Below are 22,958 nucleotides of genomic sequence, written 5' to 3'. Positions count from 1 at the left end.
CTTCTTCCTTAATCACGCATTCACTATTAGTATACAGACTTCCTGGGTCTGTTCTTACCTCGTTCCCATCCTTTCCTGCCTTTCCATTCTGTTTTTGTGCTTGCTTTAATTCTACCTTCCTCCCAGGATTCCTTAGTAAGGTTTAGAATGACACTGTGCCTTCTGTTTCTCTCTAGATTGCTAAATCTCTCTTTAAGTATTAGAATAGTTAATGCTTTCTTTCCATTCTGTATTTTAAATATTAAATATTCATACTTATGAGTGGTTTATTTCTTTTGAGGATTAGGACTGTAAGATAAATTAACTTAATGTTGGAAAAATTTTAAGGACTGGCAATTTATACTTATATTAGATAAAACTGTAAAAAGTCATCATTACCAGGCCATGTTGTAATTAAAAGTTTCTGTTATTTTTGAAGTACTACAAAAGGTTCCGAATCCATATATTAGATAATAAAATAGTAAAGCAAACATTTATATACCTAAGTATATAAGTACATATACTTATATATTTAGGTGGAATGTTTAAGTGGAATATTCTAAAAACTCTTCCTGTCAAATCAGTTTATCTTTTATCTCTTTCTTTTTTACTCTTTTTTTAGGGGGGCGGGTATTGAACTCAGGGCCACATCCCCAGCCCTATTTTGTGTTTTATTTAGAGACAGGGTCTCACTGAATTGCTAAGTTGCCTTGCTAAATTGCTGAGGCTGGCTTTGAACTCATGATTCTCCTGCTTCAGCCTCCCGAGCTGCTGGGATTATAGGCATGTAACACACCCAGGACTCTTTCTTTTTTTCTACTCTCATGCTTTTCATGCATTGGTTTTGATGAAATGAAACTTTTAATATGGTTTCTTTTGTGGCCAGTGCATCATTGCTTAGCCCCCAAATGGTAAAAAGGCCAAGGACTGAGGTTTGATTTCCCAATGGCTCAGCTATTTTCCTGTTGATTTGAAGTCACAGGCTGTCCTTCAAACTTTGTCCAAACATTTCATAAATGAGAGAGACAGAGAAAGGGAGTCAGAATGCCTCAGTGGCAATTCACTATAAAACAAGTTAAGACACATGTTCTACTGTAAAGGGTTAAAGAATTTCATCCTCTCTCTTGCACAAACAATTCAGTATTTATTTTATTTTCATCATGTGCTGCAAATTGTACCTTTATGATCTCAACAGTTCTTCTTTCTTCAGATTTGCCTTAGTTCCTGAATCGACCAGGCAGTTATGACTCAGTAAACATTTTGTAAGTTCAAGATATCACAGAGGAAAAATACATTTAATACACTTAATCTACCAGATAGAACAGCTTACCAACAGAGTATACTGTAGAGTATTGGTAGTTAACCCTTGTGATTGCATGCTCACTAGGAGCTATCTCTCTGCTGCTTGATGTCACCAGTCTGGGAAAAGGTCAAAATTCAAAATATGAATTATTTTTCTACTGAATGCAAATCACTTTGGTGCTGCAATAGAGTTGAACCCCCATAAATCAGGGATTGTTTTTAATAGAAGTGTAAAAGCTTTACTTAGTTCCTCTGACCCCGAACTCATGTCTTCCTGTAGTCTTTGTTTTTGTGTGTGTGTGGTGCTGGGGATTGAACCCAGGGCCTGTGCATGCAAGGTGAGCACTCTACCTACTGAGCTATATATCCAGTCTAATGTTTTCTGAAGGCCATGAAAAGTGAATTATACAACCAGGAGCTTAGGGGAGACAAGAAAGCATTATATTTATTTGGAAGATTGTCATGTTTTATTTAGACATTCATTCATATTCTTTCTCTAATCTTTAAGCTGGATGCTTACTGAATTTACCAAGAGGCAGTGTACACAAAAAGAACATGATTGATGGACTCTGACCCTTCGCTCTACTTCTATCACTAGTTATGATTAATTTTAAATTAGTAAATTCTCTTATTTAGTTTTTATTTGTTCTTTTTAGATATGCAGGACAGCATAATGTATTTTGACATATTATACATACACGGAGTATAACTTATTCTAATTAGGACCCATTCTTGTGATTATATGATATGGAATTACACTGGTGGTATATTCATATATGAACACAGGAAATTATATCCGATTCATTCTGTCCTTCCTATTCCCCCCCCCCCCTTCTCTTTATTCCCCTTTGTCTAATCCACTGAACTTCTATTCTCCACCCCCCACCACCTTATTGTGTGCTAGCATCTGCATATCAGAGAGAATATTTGGCCTTTGGTTTTTTGGAATTGATTGATTTCACTTAGCATGATAATCTCCAGATCCAGCCATCCATCCATTTACTGGCAAATGCCATAATTTCATTCCTCTTTATGGCTAAGTAATATTCCATTGTGTGTATACACCACATTTTCTTTATTCATTCATCTGTTGAAGGGCTCCTAGGTTGGTTCCATAGCTTAGCTATTGTGAATTGCGTTGTTACAAACATTGATGTGGCTGTGTCTAAATTGGTAAATTTCTTAATCTCCAAATTTGTTTCCTTGTGAGAAATAATATATACTTGATATTGTTCAAAGAATGAAATAAGATGATGTACATAAAATACCGTTATGTACATCATCTTATTTCATTCTTTGAACAATATCAAGTATATATTGAAATTAAGGCATTTGCCAATGAAAATATGGTGTGAGGCATGTATATAATATTAAAATTTCCAGAATCCAATTTTAAAAAGGCAAAGTTGATTTTAATAATATAATTTACTTAATTAAATATAAAATATAATTTCAGCATGTAATCAATATAAAAATTATTAGTATTTTTTTCATACTGTCTTTGAAACCCAGAATGCATCTTAAACTTCCAACATATCTCAGGTTGGGCGCTGTTATGGTTTGGATCTGTAATATCCCCCAAAGTATCATGTGTTGAAAGCTTGGTTCCCAGTGCAGCAATGTTCAAAGAAGGGGATTTAGGGAAGTTATTGGATGGTGAGGGCTCTGACCTCAACAATATGTCAAACTACTGATAGCTGACGGACTACTGGGAGGCGGTGGAAAAGTTAGGCAGTTGGAGCCTGATTGGAAGAAGTAGGTGACTGGGGCATGATTTTCTGGACTATTGTGTTGTGTTGTCCCATTTCCCTAAACCCCCTTTCCCAGTAGCCAGGAGCTGAGCAGTTTTCCTCTCTCACTTCCTTCTGCCATGATGTTTTGTCTCACACCTCAGGTCCAAAGCACAGAGCCAGCCTACTATGAACGGAAACTTCTGAAACTATGAACCAAAATAAATCCTCCACAGATTTTTTTTTTCTCAGTTATTTATCATAGCAACAAAATTGACTAACACAGGTCCAAATTTCCGAAAGTAAAATGAATGTAGTCCTACCCAAAGTAGTGTTTAATAGAAATGTTATTCTGCCTGTTTTGAATTTTGAATTAATTAAAATTACATACAACAAAAAATTTCAGTGCCTCAGTCCCAGTACATCACATTTCAACTGTTCAGTAGCCACATGTGGACTAGTAGCTACTGTTTTGGACAGAGTAGGTTTGAACCTTCTCTAAAATTTTGTTTATTCTTCTAGGGGTTCATGGACTTCATGAGGTTTATTTTTGTTTTATATGCCCCTTTGACTAAGAATGGCCCTTTCACACTTTAAAAACAAATTTACCATGTAAAAGGTTCTACAGGTTCCTTTTCATATGTTCACTGAACAATATTCACGTTTGCTTATGAATAAATTCCTGAGGCTAAAGCAAGCAACTAAATGGAAGCAGGAAAGTGGGCTATTGATTTGGACTTGGAACAATAAGTTGCATCACTCTTTGGCCACTGCTTTCTATCACTGCGGTGTGATGATAGATTTAACTTCTTCGTATTTAGGCTATTTTCAATTCCTGATAGGTAAATTTCAGTGTTTGCACTTCTCAGAGTATATATAAAGGTCAAAAAACCAGGCAATAGTCGCTGAACTTGCATAGACAGGGATTTATCCAAAACCCCTTTCTATTTTTAGCCAGAGTAACTGCTGGCCAATTTGTTTCCGGAGATAGAAATGTACCCAACTACAAAACGGACACGCGGAAGGCTAAACCTCCGCCAGGTACTGCGTGGAATCCCCTAAGACTACTCCCACCGAAATTCCATAAAGTAATTATTTTTCTGTTGCAGCTTCAGCGGTCCACAGCAAGCCCCTGATCCTGGTTCTGCTAAAACCTTCTCTGGGCGCACCAAGACTCAGCGCGGCTCGGGGGCGTGGTCGGGTGCGGAGGGGCGGGGCCGGCCCAGAGGCGGGGCCGGGGAGGGAGAGGGCGGAAGTTCCCCGCAGGCCTTGGGGAGGACGCGCGCACCGGGAGTCACTTGTCAGCGCTCTACTGAGGCGGAGGCAGCGCGGTGCCGGTCCGGAGGTGAGTGGCCGTGGTGGTGCGCGAGCGTATCCGATTCCTCACAGGGAGCAAGGGAAAAGCTGCTGCCGCGCGCCACACGCGAGGAGGGAAGCCTATTTGAGAGGAGGAAGGGGCGCGCTTCGCACGCGGGTGGCTCCTCAGGTGCTTTCTGGGCGCGGAGCGGCGGAGGTGGGCGAGCGTCAGGGAGGAAGGAGTGCGGGTGAAAGGGCAGCGAGAGACTGGAGGGCAGCGGGAGACTGGGCGTGAAGCTGGAGGGCGAGCCCTGGAAGTCTTCGCAGCTCTGGCTGCCCGGGACAAGAGCACCAGAGACCGGGGCACGGGAGCGGGCGCCCAGGGGCTCCAGGGCGCCGCCGCACCGACCCGACTGGCCGGCTCCCTGCGTTGCTGGGCACCGCCTTGACATCGGGTGCACTCGCGTCCAGCGCGGACCTCTCAGGGGTGTTGGGAGGCAGCGGGACCAAACGGTCTTTAATTTTTGTTTGCTCTCAGGCTACTTAGAAGCATTTATTTCTCTCTTAAGGATTCACAATAGCGTAACCTGATGGGGGAAAACTTCCGTGCGTCCAGAAATAAAACTGGCTTGAAAAACAAATCTGTCACGAACACCACATTTATTAATACTTGGCATATTTGATGGGGACTTTTGTAAGACTGTGCCTTCGGTACGTTTGACAATAAGTGGAAAAAGGAAGGGCGTATAGAACCGGTAAGAACTTGGAAAGAAAATTCGTGGTTGCGCAGGGCTGGGCAGGTTTAGGGTGTGATCGCGGGATCCTATCCCAAGTCCGCCTTCCTGACCCTGAGGACGTCTGAACCCGCCTGCCACGGAAACTGCCTGCTTGGGAGCCTTATTTGGCAAACAGGGCTAGGCGTGAACCTCAGCTGGAAAACTGTCTTGTCGACCGCTTTCATCCTGTTCCTGTAGCGTTAGTTCTTAAGCATTACCTCTATTATCAATAGTGGAGGAAAAAAAAAAAAAAAAAAAAAAAGCTCAAGATGTTTCTCTTTCATTTCAGGCCCCTCTTATCACTCAGTATCCATCATGAGCTCTCTTCCCCCCCTCCCACCCACCAAAGAAGTTGGGACACAAAGTGTGGGAAATACCAAGCTTCCCTTCTTAGTACCAAGCAAAGACTGTTTAGACTTTCCCTAAAAGAAAATCCAGAACTATACAGAAATTCCAACATTTTCTACGTGCTTGAAAGCAGAATAGGCTGCTATTTCCTGTCTGCTTGGCATTCTGCGAAGGGTTTGGGCACTAATAACTGCATGGAGGAGACCTGGAAAAGGCCAATAAAAATATTGCCAATGCTTAGGGATCAGAATATTTTAAGCAAATGAATTCCAAGTGAGGCTAGCAGGAGAATCTAGAAAAGAAATGACACTGGTTTTCTTGTGTGGCTGTGACCTTGCCAATGCTAGAAATTTTCATAACAAATGGGAGAAGTGAGGAAGGAAATCCCCAAGTAAAGAGAAGTTAATTATATACATGGGTTGATACACACATGAAATACATTTTTCTTGTAGAGAAGACTGGGACCATAGGAAGTTTAGCCTAATTTTCATCTTTTTCCCTCTGTCACAAGTTAAAGGTTAAAAAAAGGAGGACAGAGGGCATGTAAAATAACAGTTGGATTTACGTAAATCTAATTTGTATTGTATGCCAACATCAAGACTTTTCATCTACTCATTTTAGGAAAATCTCTTTATAATGGGAAAGGAATTAAATTATGTGTAGTTTCTAATTAACTCCTAGCTATTCCCTTTTCACCTATGTGTAGAAATTTGACCTTTGTTGTGGCCTTTTGATTCTTTGTTAGTGGTCTGCATATATACTTCAGTCCTGAAATAACATGTTATTGCCTGGTGGTTAATCCACTACCATGCCCGTGGAAATGCTCGGGTATTTTCTAGGTAGATGCAGTACACATTATCCCTGAATGTTTTCTTTAAGAACCAGGCTTATTTTAAAGTATTGCCTCATTTTCCTTTTTTGAGAAGAAATCTGTTTATATATGCCCACTGGTTTTAATATCTCATTTGCTAATATGAATTTGGTGTGACAGGATAGAAAATTTGAAAGGATTAAAAAATGGAAGATATATTTTAAGACAGATAATAGAAGGTGATGATTTGACTTAACAGCTCAGATTTTCTAAGGAAGTGTGTGTCTTAGCTTAAAAAAGTATTTTTTTTTTTAAATTAGACCTCTGTTATATTTTTAAAAGAGAGACTTTTAATGTTTCTTTGTATTACATTAAAAATAATCTTCATTTCTCCTAGTATCTCCCACCACTGTAACAACTAATAGGAAATTCCACATTAGACTTTTTAAAACAAATTATTTAAATTATTTAAAGTAGAGTCATTATGAGCATACTTAAAGCAAAACAGAACAAAGAAGATACTAGTTCTTTCCTAACACTCAGATTCAATATCATACATTAGAGTTAACCTTGTACTTCTATGTTTAATCAGAGTCTTATTTACTGGGTGGTAAATGCTTACTTTCCGCTTTGCCTGATGAGGTATGTGTATAAAAAAAGAAGAAGGTTCTGACTAAAATATCAGCTATTATCATTGTCTATCTGAAAGAAAAGTAAATATTACTTTAAGTATGGAAAGTACTATGCCTCTATAAGAGGGAATATAAGTTGTAGTTCATAATTGGAGAGAATAGTATTGTGCTATGACAAGGCAACTTGTCATTTTAAGTAATTCAGTATTTAGAAGACATGATTTGCAGTCTCCTGGTTTAAAGTCCTTTCATATGTTAGGATAACTTAGATTTTTAGGTCAGTGAAATTAAAGGCTCTTGTCAACCACAGGCAAAAAAAAAAATGCATGAGGTAGAGGGAAGGGAAAAGTCATTTTGAATCAATTCTGAAATAAAATCTTGTTCTGGGCTGGAGGTGTAGACTAGTGGTAGAATGCTTGCCTAACATGCCTGAGGCCCTGGGTTGGATCGGCTGATGTGCCTGCAGAGAGAGAGAAAGAGAGGAGTGGGGAGAGAGAGAGAGAGTGGGAGAGAGAGAGACACACACACATACCTTGTTCTTACATACATTAATAAATTGTTGTACAATACATTGAATTAAAGTTTGTATGCAAGAAGTCAGAAAACTGGATTGTAGCAAGTTATAAAACTGATCAAGTATCTATAGAAATATTCAGGTATGGAATTTTTAGACTATAGAAATTGTCATGAGTTTAAATGTATGTCAATTAACTAATACTATTTTTTCTTTTTCTTTTTCTTTTTTTTTTTGGTGCTGGTGGATTGAACCCAGGGGCACTTAACCTCTGAGCCACATCCTTAACCCTTTTTTATATTTTATTTAGATTTAGTGTCTCTATGAGTTGCTTAGGGCCTCGCTAAGTTGTTGAGGCTGGCTTTGAACTGGTGATCCCTCTGCTCTGGCCTCCCGGACCACTGGAATTACAGTCAGGCACCATGGTGCCTGGCAATTTTACTTTTTAAAGGACTGAAATTAGTGAAGAACTTAATAGACTTATCCTCTATATTTCTTCACCTCCTCCCCAAAATACTGAACATAATTTAGTTGGCTTTTTATTAAATACATTTAGGTATGTAATAGGAATTTGAATAAACAGTTTTGTTAACCATCTAATTTTCTTTCACAGTTTCTTGCATTTTCTGGCCTTGGACTTTGAGCCATTAGAACTATGAGCAACTACAGTGTGTCCTTGGTTGGCCCAGCTCCTTGGGGTTTCCGGCTGCAAGGTGGCAAGGATTTCAACATGCCTCTGACAATCTCTAGTGTAAGCAAACTTTACAGATTTTATTACAGTTGTTCATTCAGTGCTTAGTCCTGGAAACCTCAGGGCTGAGTTGTTGAGTATCTCCATTGATCTCTACTATACTTATTATAATTGTTCGTGGGGTTTGTTCTCAGCAGATTTAGTTATCTAATAAAGACTGCTGGTGGGAAAGGGACTTAGCAAGGATAATTGATTTGGATTTAGCTTATTTTCAGCTTTTCCCACATTAGCAAAAATAAAATGGAAAAGCATTTTGCTAGAGAGTAGATTCTTTTAAGTTTTTGAACTTCATCAATTTGGGGAATTCTCTGGGCCTTAATTTCCTTCTATGTTACTTTATAAAGTTATCCTATGGCATTTTAGTGGTCCTTTCCATCTCCAAAAAATGTTTTATTAAAAACAATTGATCAAGATTGATTAAAATGACTATTTTTGGTATTATTTCCTTAGCTCACTTTCTGGTGGAAGTGATAATCAACAATAAAATGTACCGAAACTACTTACCTTTGAGAAGAAAATGAAAGGATTGGATCTCCAAATAGTCAGCCTATGAATAATTGAGATTTTTGACCTCATTATAGATTTAGTTGAATGTATACTGTGTATGTATGTGTGGGTACACACACACACACACACACACACACATGCATATATATATATTTAATTTTTTTTTAGTTATATAGGGACACAATATCTTTGTTTATTTATTTTTATGTGGTGCTGAGGATTGAACCCAGTGCCTCACATGTATGAGGCAAGCACTCTGCCACTGAGCCACAACCCCAGCCCTATATTTTAAGAATACATTTTCATGATAATTTTGATACTGACGAAGGGAATAATTACAGCTTCCATTTATTGAGGCTTGACTGTGTAAAGCACTGTTTCACTCATCATCAGTAGGTAATTATTATTATTAATAACTTGTAAAACTTTCTTAACAGGGTATTTTTGTGTTCCTAGATAAAAATTAATTTCATTTTTAAAAATTTTTAAATTTTGATTTATTATATAGGACAACAGAATGCATTACAATTCATATTACACATATAGAGCACAATTTTTCATATCTCTGGTTGCACGCAAAGTAGAGTCACATTCTTCGTGTCTTCTTACATGTACTTATAAATTTAAAAATGTACATGTTAATGGGGTATTCTGTATAATACTTTGATAATGTGTACATTGTGTAATGTTTAAAAATATTTGAAAAATATTTAAAAACGTTGAAAAATATTTATCTCCTCAAACATTTATCTTTTCTTGATGAAACTTTCAAAATCCTTTCTTCTGATACATGTGAATTTCTACTTTTTGTTTACTCAAATAATAGCTATGTACAGTTCCATATGTTGTTCTTTTCTTAACAATTTACCATGGAGAACTATTCTTATTAATATATAAGGAGGCTCTTTATTTTGGAAGTAACATTTACTTAATCATAATGCCTGAATGAAGGGCATTTATATTTCCAATATTACTATTACAGTATGCAGTGCTGTAGTGAATACCATGTAATATATGTATGTATGTGTGTGTGTATATATATGTATATATAGGTCATTTTGATAAGTTGTGTCAATTTGCACTCCTATACCATGCATGAAAATACCTGTTCTGTTTTCCTTTATTCCAGTCCTAATACTCCCAGAAAACTTTGAAGTTCTTGCAAAGTGCTATAAATGTATTATCTTATTTAATTTTATACGAGTCTGTGAAATACTGATACTATTTCCCACCATACAGCAATGCTGTGAGCGACTGGCTGGTGTGGAAAAGTTGGCTTTCATGTAGTTATTCTCTGGTCCCTCCCCAATAATTCACTTTATCTTTTTTTTTTTTTTTTAATATTTTTTAGTTATTGCTGCACCTTTATTTATTTATTTATTTATTTATTTATTTATTTATGTGTGCTGAGGATCGAACTCAGTGCCTCAAACGTGCCAGGCAAGTGCTCTGCTACTAATTCACTTTATATTAAATTTAGTTAGGTTGTTTCTCTAACCAGATATTTAGAAGGTTATAATTTTATTTAATTATATGTATGTGTATATATGTATAAACATGTATATATACTCTGCATCTTACAGTATATATCCATACATATATGGATATATTTAAATGCAACTTGATTTTGAAAGATTAAAAATAAGTTGGGGTTGGGGTTGTGGCTCATTGGTAGAGTGCTTATCTAGCACATGCAAGGCTCTGGGTTCGATTCTCAGCACAACATAAAAATAAATAAATAAATAAAAGTAGTGTGTCCAGCTACTTATTTAAAAATAACAAAAACTATACACACACATATGTACACACACATATATATGTTTGTTACACCTATATATCCCTGTTAAAATATTACAAATTCTCTTTTACTGATCAAATTTTCATCATTTCTTGGCTGTGGATGTTCAAGTAGCGATTTTTAATGTATTACCAATTTCCCCTTGAATCTAATCAGACTTTATAAGAAAATATAAATCCAGCCTGCAGTTTTTTTTTCTTTTTTTTAAAATTGCGGTGCTAGAGGTGGAACTCAGGGCTTCACGCATTGGGCAGGTGCTTTCTACCACTGAGCTAAGTTCCCAGCTCCAGCCTGCAAGTTTTAAGACTTGTGGTTGGGTGAAATTTTCAATGTAAAGTATCCATATGAAAATGTGTGTTGTGACTTATTCCTGAGTGAGGCAGTGTTTTTCTTCTATTGAAGATCTATTATGAGAACAGAATATTGTCTGGTTTTGTTTTGTTAATATTGTTTTATATTATTAGTATCATATTTTGATTGATTAAAGCTATTGTTCAGTTTAAAATACTTCAGTTTTTGCTGAAAAAAAAAAAGTTCCAAAACAAATTGACATCTGAATGAAACAAAGTTCATCATTACTTTATTGTTTGGTAATTGGTATATAAATGGTATATGTAAATTATGTGGTACCATGCCTTTAAAAAATTTTATGTTCTTCAGTTCCCTGGCAGACAGTTTGAGGTACTAGCTCCATGTTGTGTTGCTGATACAACGGAACACTGTGTACATACACATAGGTGCCCTCCCCTGGCACAGAAAAATGCCTTCCTTGTGTAGACAGAGTGCTAATTAAAGGATTTTGAACATACTGATTAAAAGAGACTATGGTAACAAAGCTGCTGAGTTATTTCTGTTCTCTTACAAAAGTCTTTGCCATCCACTGTGACCTTTTTGGGCCTTGTGCAGTGGGGCATGCAATTCATTCTGGATTGGAGAGGATCAGAAGGGGAGGGGGAGGAGAGAAGGGAATGTTGGCTCAACCCAGCTGCTGGGCTGTTGGCCTTTCATTATAGTTATTTTTAACCCCTTGTGTGGTTTAGTTTAAACCTGGTAGTAACATTGCCTGATGAAGATTTGTGCCTAGTAACTAATTTATATTGTGGTAAAGTTATTAATGTTATAAAATTTTTACTTACTCTCATTGTAATTAGTGCTCTGATTATACTTACTCAGCTTTATTATGTAAGATTATTGGGATATTTTTCAGTGGTCATCGGGTTCTTTAATTGATGGTATCAAGAAGCAGTTAAAATTGAAAGCATGCCTTAAAACATGTAATTTAATGATTCCTTTATTTTAATGATGCATATGAAATTCTGAGCAGGGTTTGGCACACAGTATTCTCTCAATTGTTACCTTTTATAATAACATAAAATTAAAAGGAAAATTATTTAGCAACTTGTAACTTTAAATCCCCCATAGTTATATACTTTTTAATTTATAGTCTACTGAGATTAAAAAAGGAAAAAGTAAAAAGCCAGAAGTTTGTGCTTAGTTAGGAATCTGCATCTTTATTTTTAGAGTTCAAAAGTATATAACTTTTTCTTTGTTTAGATAATATTATGTTGAACTCTGGAGGGCCATTTACATTCTTTTTAACATTGGAATATCAAGTTGTGTTTTGAGATAAATAAGCCACTGGTGGTAACTTAAAAAGTCTGTTTTTTTTTTTTTTGTTGAGGTTTTGTAGTAACAGTTTGTGAACATGTTGAATATGACTTGTTTCATGAAGAATAAAAACTATTAAATTTGAACACTTCGGTCAAGTTTGTTTATCCATCTGTATTGTATGAATTTTGTATGCTCTTTTGTAGGTGGATATCCAAGATTAGATTGGCAATTCCTGCTAACTTTTTAAAAAGAGCCTCAGATTCCAATAACTGTATGATCACATGTCATTGTCTTCAGTTTCTTATCCTTAAAATGGAGTGCTGGCTTACAGGAGTTAGCAGGCTGTCTTTTTATGACCCTGCATTTATGGGAATTGCCCTGAAGCCATGGAATGTGGGGATGGGTTTCATTGTAGCAGTGTGGGTTTGTTGGTCTTTGCCAGTATATTTTATAAGAAGAAATAAGAGACTTGTTGCACAATTCAAGGCTATATTTTGGCAAGTTGGTATTCCTCATGATAGAATTACAAGAATAATATTATATTTTTGAGTAATATCTTTTATGTTCAACATCCTAAAGTTGAATACTCTATTTTTTTTTCTTTTATAAGTTTAATGAAGTTTCAAGATACAAGATCAATTTACAAAAATCAAGTATATTTCTACACATCTGTCGTGTTTCATTTTCTTATATCTAACTTTAGAACATTTTTCTTCACCATCAGTATTTGAATTTCTTAAAGAAGGTCTCCCAGTTCTTCCTAATGCATTTTAAACATTTCTTTAGCAGATAAGAATGAAGTCAGACTTTCTAATACTCAGATAATAATGACTTTAATTCCAAGAAGTTAGGGGATAAGCTTAGATAAAATTTTAGTTGGATTTTTTGAAAAACAGAATGAATTTACCATTGTTGAAGTATGGAGTCCAGTTGGGAATAGAACAGAGCGAGAGAGATTTGTGAAATATTATGCTGTGAATTAGTTTATTCAGTAGTTATAGGAATACTTCCTAGAAGTCATTCAAGAAGATACAAAGGCCTGGGGAATGCAAAGGTTGGATAGTAAAGAAATAAGCACAATAGTACAATGTATAATGAAATGACAAAGATGCTGATAAGTATTTCTCAGTTTTAGTGGGCATAACTCTTGTATTTGTAGGGATTGACTTCCTTCAGAAGAAACTAATTGAAATGATGCTTTAAGGATGGAACTTGAATACCTTCAAGTCAGCATTTCCCTGTTAATTTTTAGTGCATAGTGAAGATGAGGACTTTTCTTGCCATGGCTTGATTCCTATGAAGCTGTGAATGTAGTTGAGTGATTCTCCAGACATGCCAGATGCAGAGTTTCCCTCCTGAAGGAGGACAGAAAGACTTTCAGTCTTTCCAAGCTGAAATGGGAGAACTATCCTACCTTGAATAAATGGGCCCATTGTTAATTTTAAGCTGTTGAGTATTTTCTTTTGCATTCCCTCCCAACTACCCTGTCATTATGCCAAGTTAGAAAGTTAATTTAGCTTATGTAACAACATAATGTATATTTCACATGTATATTCACTCTCTGCTTTTAAAATATTAATTGCCTTCTATGTGGGGTTCAGAGACCTGTTTTTTTCCTTGTGGCAGTTTTGTATCTTTTGTAATCACAAATGTCAAGAATCTGGAGATAATTCTGTATGTACTTTCCTGATTTATTGTTAGTATGTAAATAAAAATCTTATCAGTATGTTTTATGGCAAATCAGAGGTTTTAGGAAAAAAGGGACTTGGGTGTTTGATTTTAATACAAATAGGGCATTTGGGGAAGTTGATTTTTTGGGAGGGAGGGTACCAGGGATTGAAGTCAGGGGCACTCAATCACAGAGCCACATCCCAGCCCTATTTTGTATTTTATTTAGAGACAGGGTCTCACTGAGTTGCTTAGCACCTGGCTTTTGTTGAGGCTGGCTTTAAACTTGTGATCCTTGTGCCTCACCTCCTGAGCCATTACAGATGTGCGCCACTTATGCCTGGCAAAGTTAATTTTTGAGAGGACTTTTACCGGTAGGCAGGACTTTTGTATCTGATGGAAGAAACAATATTGTGGGGTTTGGGTAAAGTAAAACTGGCACTGTAGACCTAATTAAGGGTTTTCATGTAACCTGTTCACCTACTCATGATTTAAGTATAGTTTTACCTACTTAAATTGAGACTGTTGATTGAAGTCTGTGGACTGATTTTCAGTTATTTTTTAGAGCTTTTGAGGCAAAGAGCTTGTCTTTATGATAGTGGTTATTTAGGGTGCATGTGAATATACAGTTTACTGGTTGTTATTGTTCACAATATCCTGTTTGCTGTAGTTTTTACCCAGATTCCCATATCCTCAGGACCAGTCTTGTTCTTTTCCTCTAATCAAAACTTCATGGAAGGGGCTGGGCTTGTGGTTCAGCAGTAGAGAGCTAGCCTTAGCACATGTGAGGTGCTGGGTTCAATCCTCAGCATCACATAAAAATAAATAAGAAAAATAAAGGTATTGTGTCCAAATACAACTAAAAAAATATATTAAAAAACTTATGGAAGGGTAAACTGATATGACTTAGTTAATCTAGAAGCAAATATTGCTTTACCCAAAAAGGGGCTGTTCCTTTTGTGTCTTAAGGGATTACGTTTTGGCTTAGGCCAGTGAGACTCTAGGCCTTTATTTCAGTGTCTGAGTTGCAAAAATATTGAGTGTGTATATAAAAATTGAAAAAACAAGACACTAACATGTGAAATATCAATGTTGATGCATTTGTAAATAAATAACATAATGGAGATGAATAGAGTTCAGTTACTAAAGAGCAGTGGCTGTGGTATCCACTGATTCTTTAGGTAGTCTAGGTGCAGAGCCACTTCTTAGCCCTGGTTAGAAGGCAGGTTTGGTTATATAGTGTTAAAACTGAATTTCTCAAATCTTATATTTACTTCCTCCATGTCTTCCCTCACTTTTTCTTTCCTGTTGAAAAAGTGTGGTCAACTGCCTTTTTGTAAATCTTAGATTTCTTTCATAGCCGTTGTTTTGTCACTCATTTTGTGTGATAGTTACTGGAGTAAAGTTCATCAGCCTTGTTGGCATTTAGTACTCTGGGAGGGCAAAGCACTTGTAGCCAATGTCCCTGATAGGCCTAAATGAAAGAAAGTGAAATGAACTTGAAGTTAACCGGAGAGAATGAAAAATAGAAGTCTGGAAAAAAGCAAGAGGCAATTTTTGAAAGGTCACAATGGAAACAAATTTGGTACTTAAAAATCCTGCATAATTCTTCATCCCTTTCTGCTTACAAGTTTAATTTATGTATTTCTTTAGGTAATACTTTTGTAGAGTTCAAAATTCAAAAGATAAGGTCGGGCATAGAGAGAATAGCTTCTTGTTGCTCTGTCATTCATTTCTTTCAGTTTTACCAGTTTCTTGTGTATAATTCCAGAGATAATTCATATAAATATATGTTAATAGGTATATATCCTCATTCCATTCTCAATACAAATACTAGTATCCTTTAAAACATATTTTTTTAGCATTTTCCTTTTTCTCTCTTAACCCAACAACAGTAAATATATCTTAATTATTTTTTTAATTAAAATTATTTAGCTCTCTTTTACTTTTTTATTTTATTTATTTATATGTGGTGCTGAGAATCGAACCCAGTGTCTCACACATGCTAGGCAAGCACTCTACCACTGAGCCACAATCTCAGGCATCTTTATTATTTTTAGTAGCTATATTGTGTTTGGATTTGTCATAATTTGCTTAACCAGTTCCTATTGATGAACAACTAGGTTCTTTCTAGACTTTTGTCTTCACTGATACTATAATGTAAAACTTATGCATACATGCATACAAGTTTGTGAGCTAAATTCATAGAAATGGAATTGCTGAGTCAAAGTGTTGTGTACATTTGTCGTTTTGATTGATATTGTCAAATGTCTCTATAGAAATACTCCTGTCCACAATAGTACAACCTGTGCTGGCATGAATTTCAGCAGACTTTGATCTTTTCTAATCAGATGGGCCAATTTCCACCTGTCTCCCTTTTATAAGTTTAATTACAAGTATTCTACTAAGGATTCTTCAGGTTTCAAAGTGGTTTATTGTTTTCCATTTTTCAAAAGAATTATGAAATAAAGATGTGGTACCCTTTTTTAAATGATGCCACTAATTTCTTTTTCTTTTATTAAAAATATTTATTTAGTTGTAGTTGGATACAATATCTTTATTTTATTTATTTATATGTGGTATTGAGGATTGATCCTGGGGCCTTGTGCATGCCAGAGGAGTGCTCTACTGCTGAGCCACAACCCTAGCCCGATGCCACTGATTTCTTATGGGTGCTAATTTTTCTAAACCCTTCATCCAGAGATTTATTAATGGTTATCTTTTTCATTTGTTTCCTATTTCTAAACAGATTTCCTCTCTATGTTAGCATATTATTCCCAATGATATGTCAAAGATTTTTTTGTGTGTGAAGTAATAGTTTTTGGCATATAACTGTCATAGACCTTTTGAAAAATTAAGCAAGTCACATTTAATAGATTCAAGCTTGTTGCCTTTGGAATTTCTCCAATGGCCTAATATACTATCTGGTTTTTAATTCCACTCTTCCCTAGCTCCCTTTATATGATATGACTAGGAATCTGACCATTATGAGGTGTTTGGTACAGTTATGGGACACAGTAAATTCACTCTTATGAGACTGTGTTTTTATTATCAACATTTATTAACTAGTAGAGCTCAACTGAAGTCACCTACGTTTATAGAGTATTCCATTGCCCAGTGAGTCAGGCAATGTGAAAGGAAAGCCTACTAATGTGTGGCATAATATTATGACTTCATTTTTGCCAAGTTTAAGTAGCAGAGTGTATGTGCTGATAACCATGGTGACAAAAAGAGTAAAGATACCACGGATATTTGCATTTTATGTGGTAAAGATGGGGAAAGAAGGAATTTCCATTAATGTGTTGTTGTAAGTTTTTAAAAGTGATGAAAACAGTTTGGAACTAGGTAGAATTTGCACCACTTCTCTGAATTGTTAAGTGTTTTTTCCCAGGGTCCAAAAATTGATTTAATAATGGCCACCATACTTCATGATAATTGCCCTAGGTAAATCTTGTTTTTACCAAAAGAGGAAGTAGTTATTTTAATGGCATTAACAGTTGAAAACCATTCACCACTGATTAGATCCAGGAATTTAAGTGTTGTGATTGATTTCTATTGGGGATATGTGCTAGTCAGCTTTCTGTCTCTGTAACATATAACTGAGACATTACTGTGAAGAAAAGGTTAATTTTGACTCATAGTTTCCAGATGTTTCAACCCCTGATTAGACAGACCTATTGAATTTAGGCCTATAGTTGTGAGTACTTCATGGTGAGAGCACACAGCATTGCAAAACCATTCTCTTCATGGCCTGGATGCAGTAGAGAGGAGGAAAGTTGGGATCAGGGTCCTCATAGCCCTTCAAGGGCATACTCCCAGAGACTGAAGACATCCTGGTAGGCCCCACCTCTTAAAGTTTCTTCCTCTTTCAACAGTGCCAAGTTGGGGAAAAAGTTTTCAACACATGGGCCTTTGGAGGACATTTAAGATATAAACTATAGCAGGATCCAGTTAAAATCCCACTAGTTAAAGAATTATTTCTGAGATTTTAACTTACAGCTGTGGTAAAATTTAAAAAGAAATTATCAGGAGGAGATTACAGATAGGTTTCACAAATAATTTCTTCTTGGAAAAAGCTAGTGTAGGACAAATATCCTTAAGAGATATTCTAGAGAAAGAAGTCTGTAAAAATACCAGGAGTGTTACATAGTAATTTTCATGGTTTTGGCCATATCTCTATGCTACTGTCTTTCAGATATTCTACAGCAATTTCTTTTGATCTTTTTATGCTAGGCCTTTATGTTTTGTTTACATGTAGTTCTTTCCATTTTAGAAGATTCTAGTAATTTAGTGCTCAATTCTCAAAGTGATACTTTGATATTGTAGCAGACAAGTGTGTTTCCAAAATCATGAATGGCTTATCTCCTCTTAGACTGGTTCCTTATCCTCAGGCCAGCATCTTGCCCAGGCAAGAATTTTAGCATCATACATTTAATATATTACTGCCTTATTTAAGAATTATAAGGATTTCTCATTATCTGTCAAATTATTGCTTAACTCCTCTGCCAGGCTGCACAGAAATGGACCTATTTAATGCAACCAACTTTATGATCTAGAATGCTACCTTTGAGCCCTCAATCCTTTGTCTCATCATTGCTTGCACACTGACTGGTTTTGTTTCTTCTTGTCATCCCTAAAGCCCCACCTATTTTTCAAGGTATATTCATATGCCAGGTGTTCTTTCAAATGTTTAACTATTCCAGCTCACTTTAGTCTTCTTTCTTTCCTGTATAATAGTAGTAGTAGTAGTAGTAGTAGTAGTAGTAATCATATAGTAGAAATAATAATAGTAATAATAAAAAATCTGCTAACATTTATTGAGCTCTTATTGTTTGGTTCTGTTCTAGATGTTTTACACAAGTTTGATTATTTAATCTTCATAATAACCCATGAGAAAGTATGGTTCTGAGTCTTTAATTTATAGATGAAGAAACTGAGGGACAGAGATTAAATAATAACTGGTTAGACTCAGGATTTGAAACCATTCAAAACACTCAGTTTGCACTCTGTTTTCTTGAATAGACAACAGCCTTTACTTGGGACAACCAAGGGTGTGCATGCACACATGTTTATTTCTTAAAGAATAGATGCTATAGAATCAGAGACTTCTGTGTTTTGGGAATAACTGAGATCAGTAAGAAAATTTTATGACTTGGTTCTAGACTAATTATCTGAATTGTCAATGAGATGTTTATATCTTGATTCTAGGACTTTTCCTTTGTCTTTGAATTTAGGAGGTTTAGGGATTCTGTATTATATACTTAAATACAGTTTCTAGTTATTTCTTGTGTACCTGTTAGGTTCCATTTTGTAATTTGATGTTTGGGAATCATAAATAGCTTTTTTTGGTTGTTTTTATTATAGAGATGGTGATACTTAAATAATTTCAGCAAAAAGGTTAGAGCTAAATTACTTGGAATCTGAACTGTCATGGGCTTGTGACAGGTCATGTTTTCTCTAATTGATGGTCTCTTAGTTTTTCAGAGTGTAGTTGCCATAGGTCAAGTCTGTTTTGGAAATAAATGGCAATATAATACAAAACATTAGACTTCAGTTATGTTTATGATATTCTGAACATTTCTGTGACAAAAGATACGGAGAACTTTGGAGTTGGCATGCTACTTACAATATTTGATTACTTTAGAATGTAATACTGAATGCTAAATTTACCAAACAATTCAGAAAGAATCTTTGGAATATCAGGTTTTGTTATATTACTTATGATTATGCTACAGTGGACACATTAAATATAAAAAAAGTCTTAAGTACAGAGAGGTCAGTTCAAATTTTTAGTCTATTAGATTTGAAGTAGTATTTAAGTACATATAAATAAGGTATATACTTTGTTAAATCATGAGCCTTTTTCACCAGTTAGGAAACCTACTCTGGGTCTTTATTTTACCCAGATTACATTAGAATTCCAGCACATTATAAATAATCTCTGTCTAATGATAATAACAATAGACAAATGGGAAGCTGGGTTTTAATTATAATCTTTCCTTTTTGATTTGTTAATATATATGATTGATAGAATTAACTGATGAAACATTTTGATTTTCCTTGGTTTTAATCTTGGTTAGGGTTTTTCGAGGAAATGTCACAGAGGTTACATTATGAAAGAGCTACCTGTTTCCCAATGTACAGTCAGAATTTGTTTTCTGTATATTTGACACAATGGTTCTTCTCTTCTTTAGTGTCATGCACAGAAAACATGCAGGTTTGCACATTACAGCCTTTCAAAAAGCTGAACGAGTTCTTTTCCCTTTGAGTCTTTTGGTTATTCTATAGGCAGCCATTTCTTCAAATATTTGTCTCATGATAATTTCCTCATCACACCCTTAGCATTTATTTGCCTTTAAAAATAGTTCAATTTTTAAATGTCTCTTTATGTTAGGTCCCAGAACTGAGTCCAATACATGACATATATTAAGATCAATGCAGAAATGTTGTTATATAAGTTATATATATAACATATATGTATATACATACAAATGTACACATATGTATGTGTGTGTGTGTGTGTGTGTGTATAATAAAACTGAGTTTGTGCAGCTGTATAGTGAGAAGGTTAAAAGCTGCTCTGAGCAATATCCTTGACAGAACTTTCACTGTTTTCTCTCTATATTTTTGTACTGTTTGAAAATTTTATGGTATCTTTGTTTTTTGTTTAAAAAGAGAGAAAACTAGACCTGACCTATCCTTTGTATGTGCTCCAACACAGACTTGTCCAGACATACATGGAGGTTGGTAGGTGTGTTTGTGTGTGTGTGTGTGTTCATGAAGGATCAAAGAGACTCAGGATAAGAAATTCAAGAAAAAGATACCAAGGTATATTCAAGTTTAGTCTTACTATTATTGCTTTATGTTTTAGGAGAGGTGGGAAAATTAGTACAGCAGGTTATCCCCTTGGAATGGTTTTCTGGTACTGTTCTTCTCTTGAATGATTCATGTCAGAGCTCTGAGAAGAAAGTAGTAACGTATAGTTGCTGATTTTTTATTATGTATTGGGATATATATATATATATATATATATATATATATATATATATATTTTTTTTTTTTTAAGTGGTATTTCTTTCCTTATTTTTTGCTTTGTTTTTTCTTTGTAGTGAACCTAGGGCCTGCATATGCTGGGAAAGTGCTCTACCACTGAGCTACATCTCCAGCTTTAGGGTGGTTGTTCATTTACTGACATAAGATCACATGGAACATGATATAGAAATATGAAGGAACTTGGAAGTGGATGTACAGTGGTCTTCCATAGCTGTGTATTCTGTATTTGTGGATTTAACCATTTAAAAAAATTGCATTTGTACTGAACATGTATAGCCTTTTTTCTGTCATTATTTCCTAAACAATACAATGTAACAACTGTTTAGATTGCATTTATTAGATACTAGAAGTGCTCTAGAGATAATTTAAAGTTTATAGGAAGATAGGCGCAGGCCAGTACTAGGCTACCATATTATATGAGGCATGTGGAGCTTTTGCTGATTTTGTTATTTATGAAGAGTCCTAAAACCATGGATACCCAGGGATGATTGCATATGTAACAGATCTAGGAAAAGAAAAGGCATATTTGTTGATCCTATAGCCTGTGTCAAGGTAGCAGGGAACTTCTAGACAAGGATTCATGAAATCCATTGAGAAGACACAGAAGTAACAGTGCTATACAGAATTTGCAATATCTGTGCTTGGGGATGGAGCCATTTATTCAGTCAGTATCTTTATTGTGCATTGACCTTGTGATTGGTGCTGTTCTAGGCACTGAAAATACAAAGAAAAATAAAACAAGGTTATGAACCTTATATTCTTGTAAGGGGGGACTGATAATTCACAAATGAATAGGTGAAGCAATATAAGGTGATTTGCTGGAGTGTAATTGGGGGAAGGTAATGGGTGTCTGGGGGTACAAGTTTAACTTTAGATTGGCAATCCAGTCAGGCCCGTATGACTAAAGAGGAAGCATTAGCTGAAGAATAAGAACCAATCATGGGAAAGGACAGGGGAACCACATTGCAGACAAAGAGAAAGCAAGTGCAATCGCCTTGAGATAGGAAGGAGCTTAACATGCTCAAAAACTAGAAAGGAGACTAGTGTGGTGGGAATATATTGAGCAAGGGTAAAAGTAAAGTGAGAGGAGGGAAAGGAGGAGGCATGTCTAGTGCCAGAATGAGAGAGAAGGAGGCTCCTGGTAACGACCAGAATAAGCCTGTGGATGAGAGTAAGGCAACTCCTGGGGATTTGAGATGGATTCTGATTCCTCTGGATTAGAGCTAAACCAGAAATAGTAGATTACTATTACTTTGATCTTACATGTCTATAGGCTGGTGTGTTTATTAATTATTATTATTAGTGGTACTGGGGATTGAACCCAGGGCTTTGCACTTGCTAAGCAAGCACTCTACCATAGAGCTACATCTCCAGCCTAGGCCAGTGTGGGTTTTTTTTTTTTTTTTTATATTTTATTAGTTGCTGATGGACATTTATTTATTTAATTATGTATATGTGGTGCTGGGAATTGAACCCAGTGCCTCTCACATGCTAGGCAAGTGCTCTACCACTGAGTGACAGCCCCAAGCCCTAGGCCAGTGTGTTTTACAAATTGCTTTTAATAAAAATTCTATGGAAGAATTTCAATTTTTTTCAAGCAAAGGAATAATTGTATAGCCTTCCAACATAACTATTATTTATATTATTTATAGGTATAAAACATCCATGATATTTTTTCATTGTTATTTGCACACTGATTACATGTTTTCTATTTTGTATTCTTTTAAATTTTTATTTAAAGAACAGTTGTTTCCCAGATGGCTTCTGTTTTCATTTCCTTGTGATGTTATGACCTTTTCTACTTTAATAAAGAAATGTTGTGTACACATTCAAGAGTTGTTTACAGATTATGCTGGTAGCACATTTGTTAGAGAGACAAAGTGAGTGTTAGGATGCTTTTCCTAGGGCAGGTCTGTTGAGCTGAAAAAATGTTTTAAAATGTGTCTGTTTTTAAAAAGAATGTTTGAGTTTACTGGTTAATACACCCAGTGCCAAGAGTTATGTTTTCTGACCTTTTATTATTTCTAGTGGAGGGTGTTAATAAGATTTAGTAGGTTTTCCATTTCTGAACTTTCAGGTAGATTATTTGATTGTGGCTAATATCTAATAAAAGAAGGCTGATTGATAGTTGATAATGTCAATAAATTCAGATTTTTATTCCTTAAGCACATTGTAATGGACA

General features: G+C 35.6%; 1 protein-coding gene across 11 annotated transcripts in view; it reads left to right on the top strand.

Moving 5' to 3' along the window:
- Pdlim5 (PDZ and LIM domain 5) overlaps positions 1-22,958 on the top strand; it is a 595,024-nt gene that overhangs the window by 383,117 nt on the left and 188,949 nt on the right. For 10 of the 11 annotated variants that reach the window (XM_076864850.2, XM_076864849.2, XM_076864848.2 and 7 more), the window contains exons 1-2: positions 4,268-4,356; positions 8,002-8,139. The exons of the other annotated variant lie outside the window; for it this stretch is intronic. In XM_076864850.2, the coding sequence (XP_076720965.1) occupies positions 8,044-8,139 (96 nt within the window). In that variant the 5' untranslated portion in view covers positions 4,268-4,356; positions 8,002-8,043. Of the gene's footprint in view, positions 1-4,267; positions 4,357-8,001; positions 8,140-22,958 lie in introns of those variants that run through there. 11 annotated transcript variants of the gene reach the window in all.

This window comes from Callospermophilus lateralis, chromosome 8, assembly GCF_048772815.1.
Source record: "Callospermophilus lateralis isolate mCalLat2 chromosome 8, mCalLat2.hap1, whole genome shotgun sequence".
NCBI classification, from domain to species: Eukaryota; Metazoa; Chordata; class Mammalia; order Rodentia; family Sciuridae; genus Callospermophilus; species Callospermophilus lateralis.
Note: the sequence above shows the minus strand (reverse complement) of the source record. Positions and strands in the feature narration are given on the sequence as shown.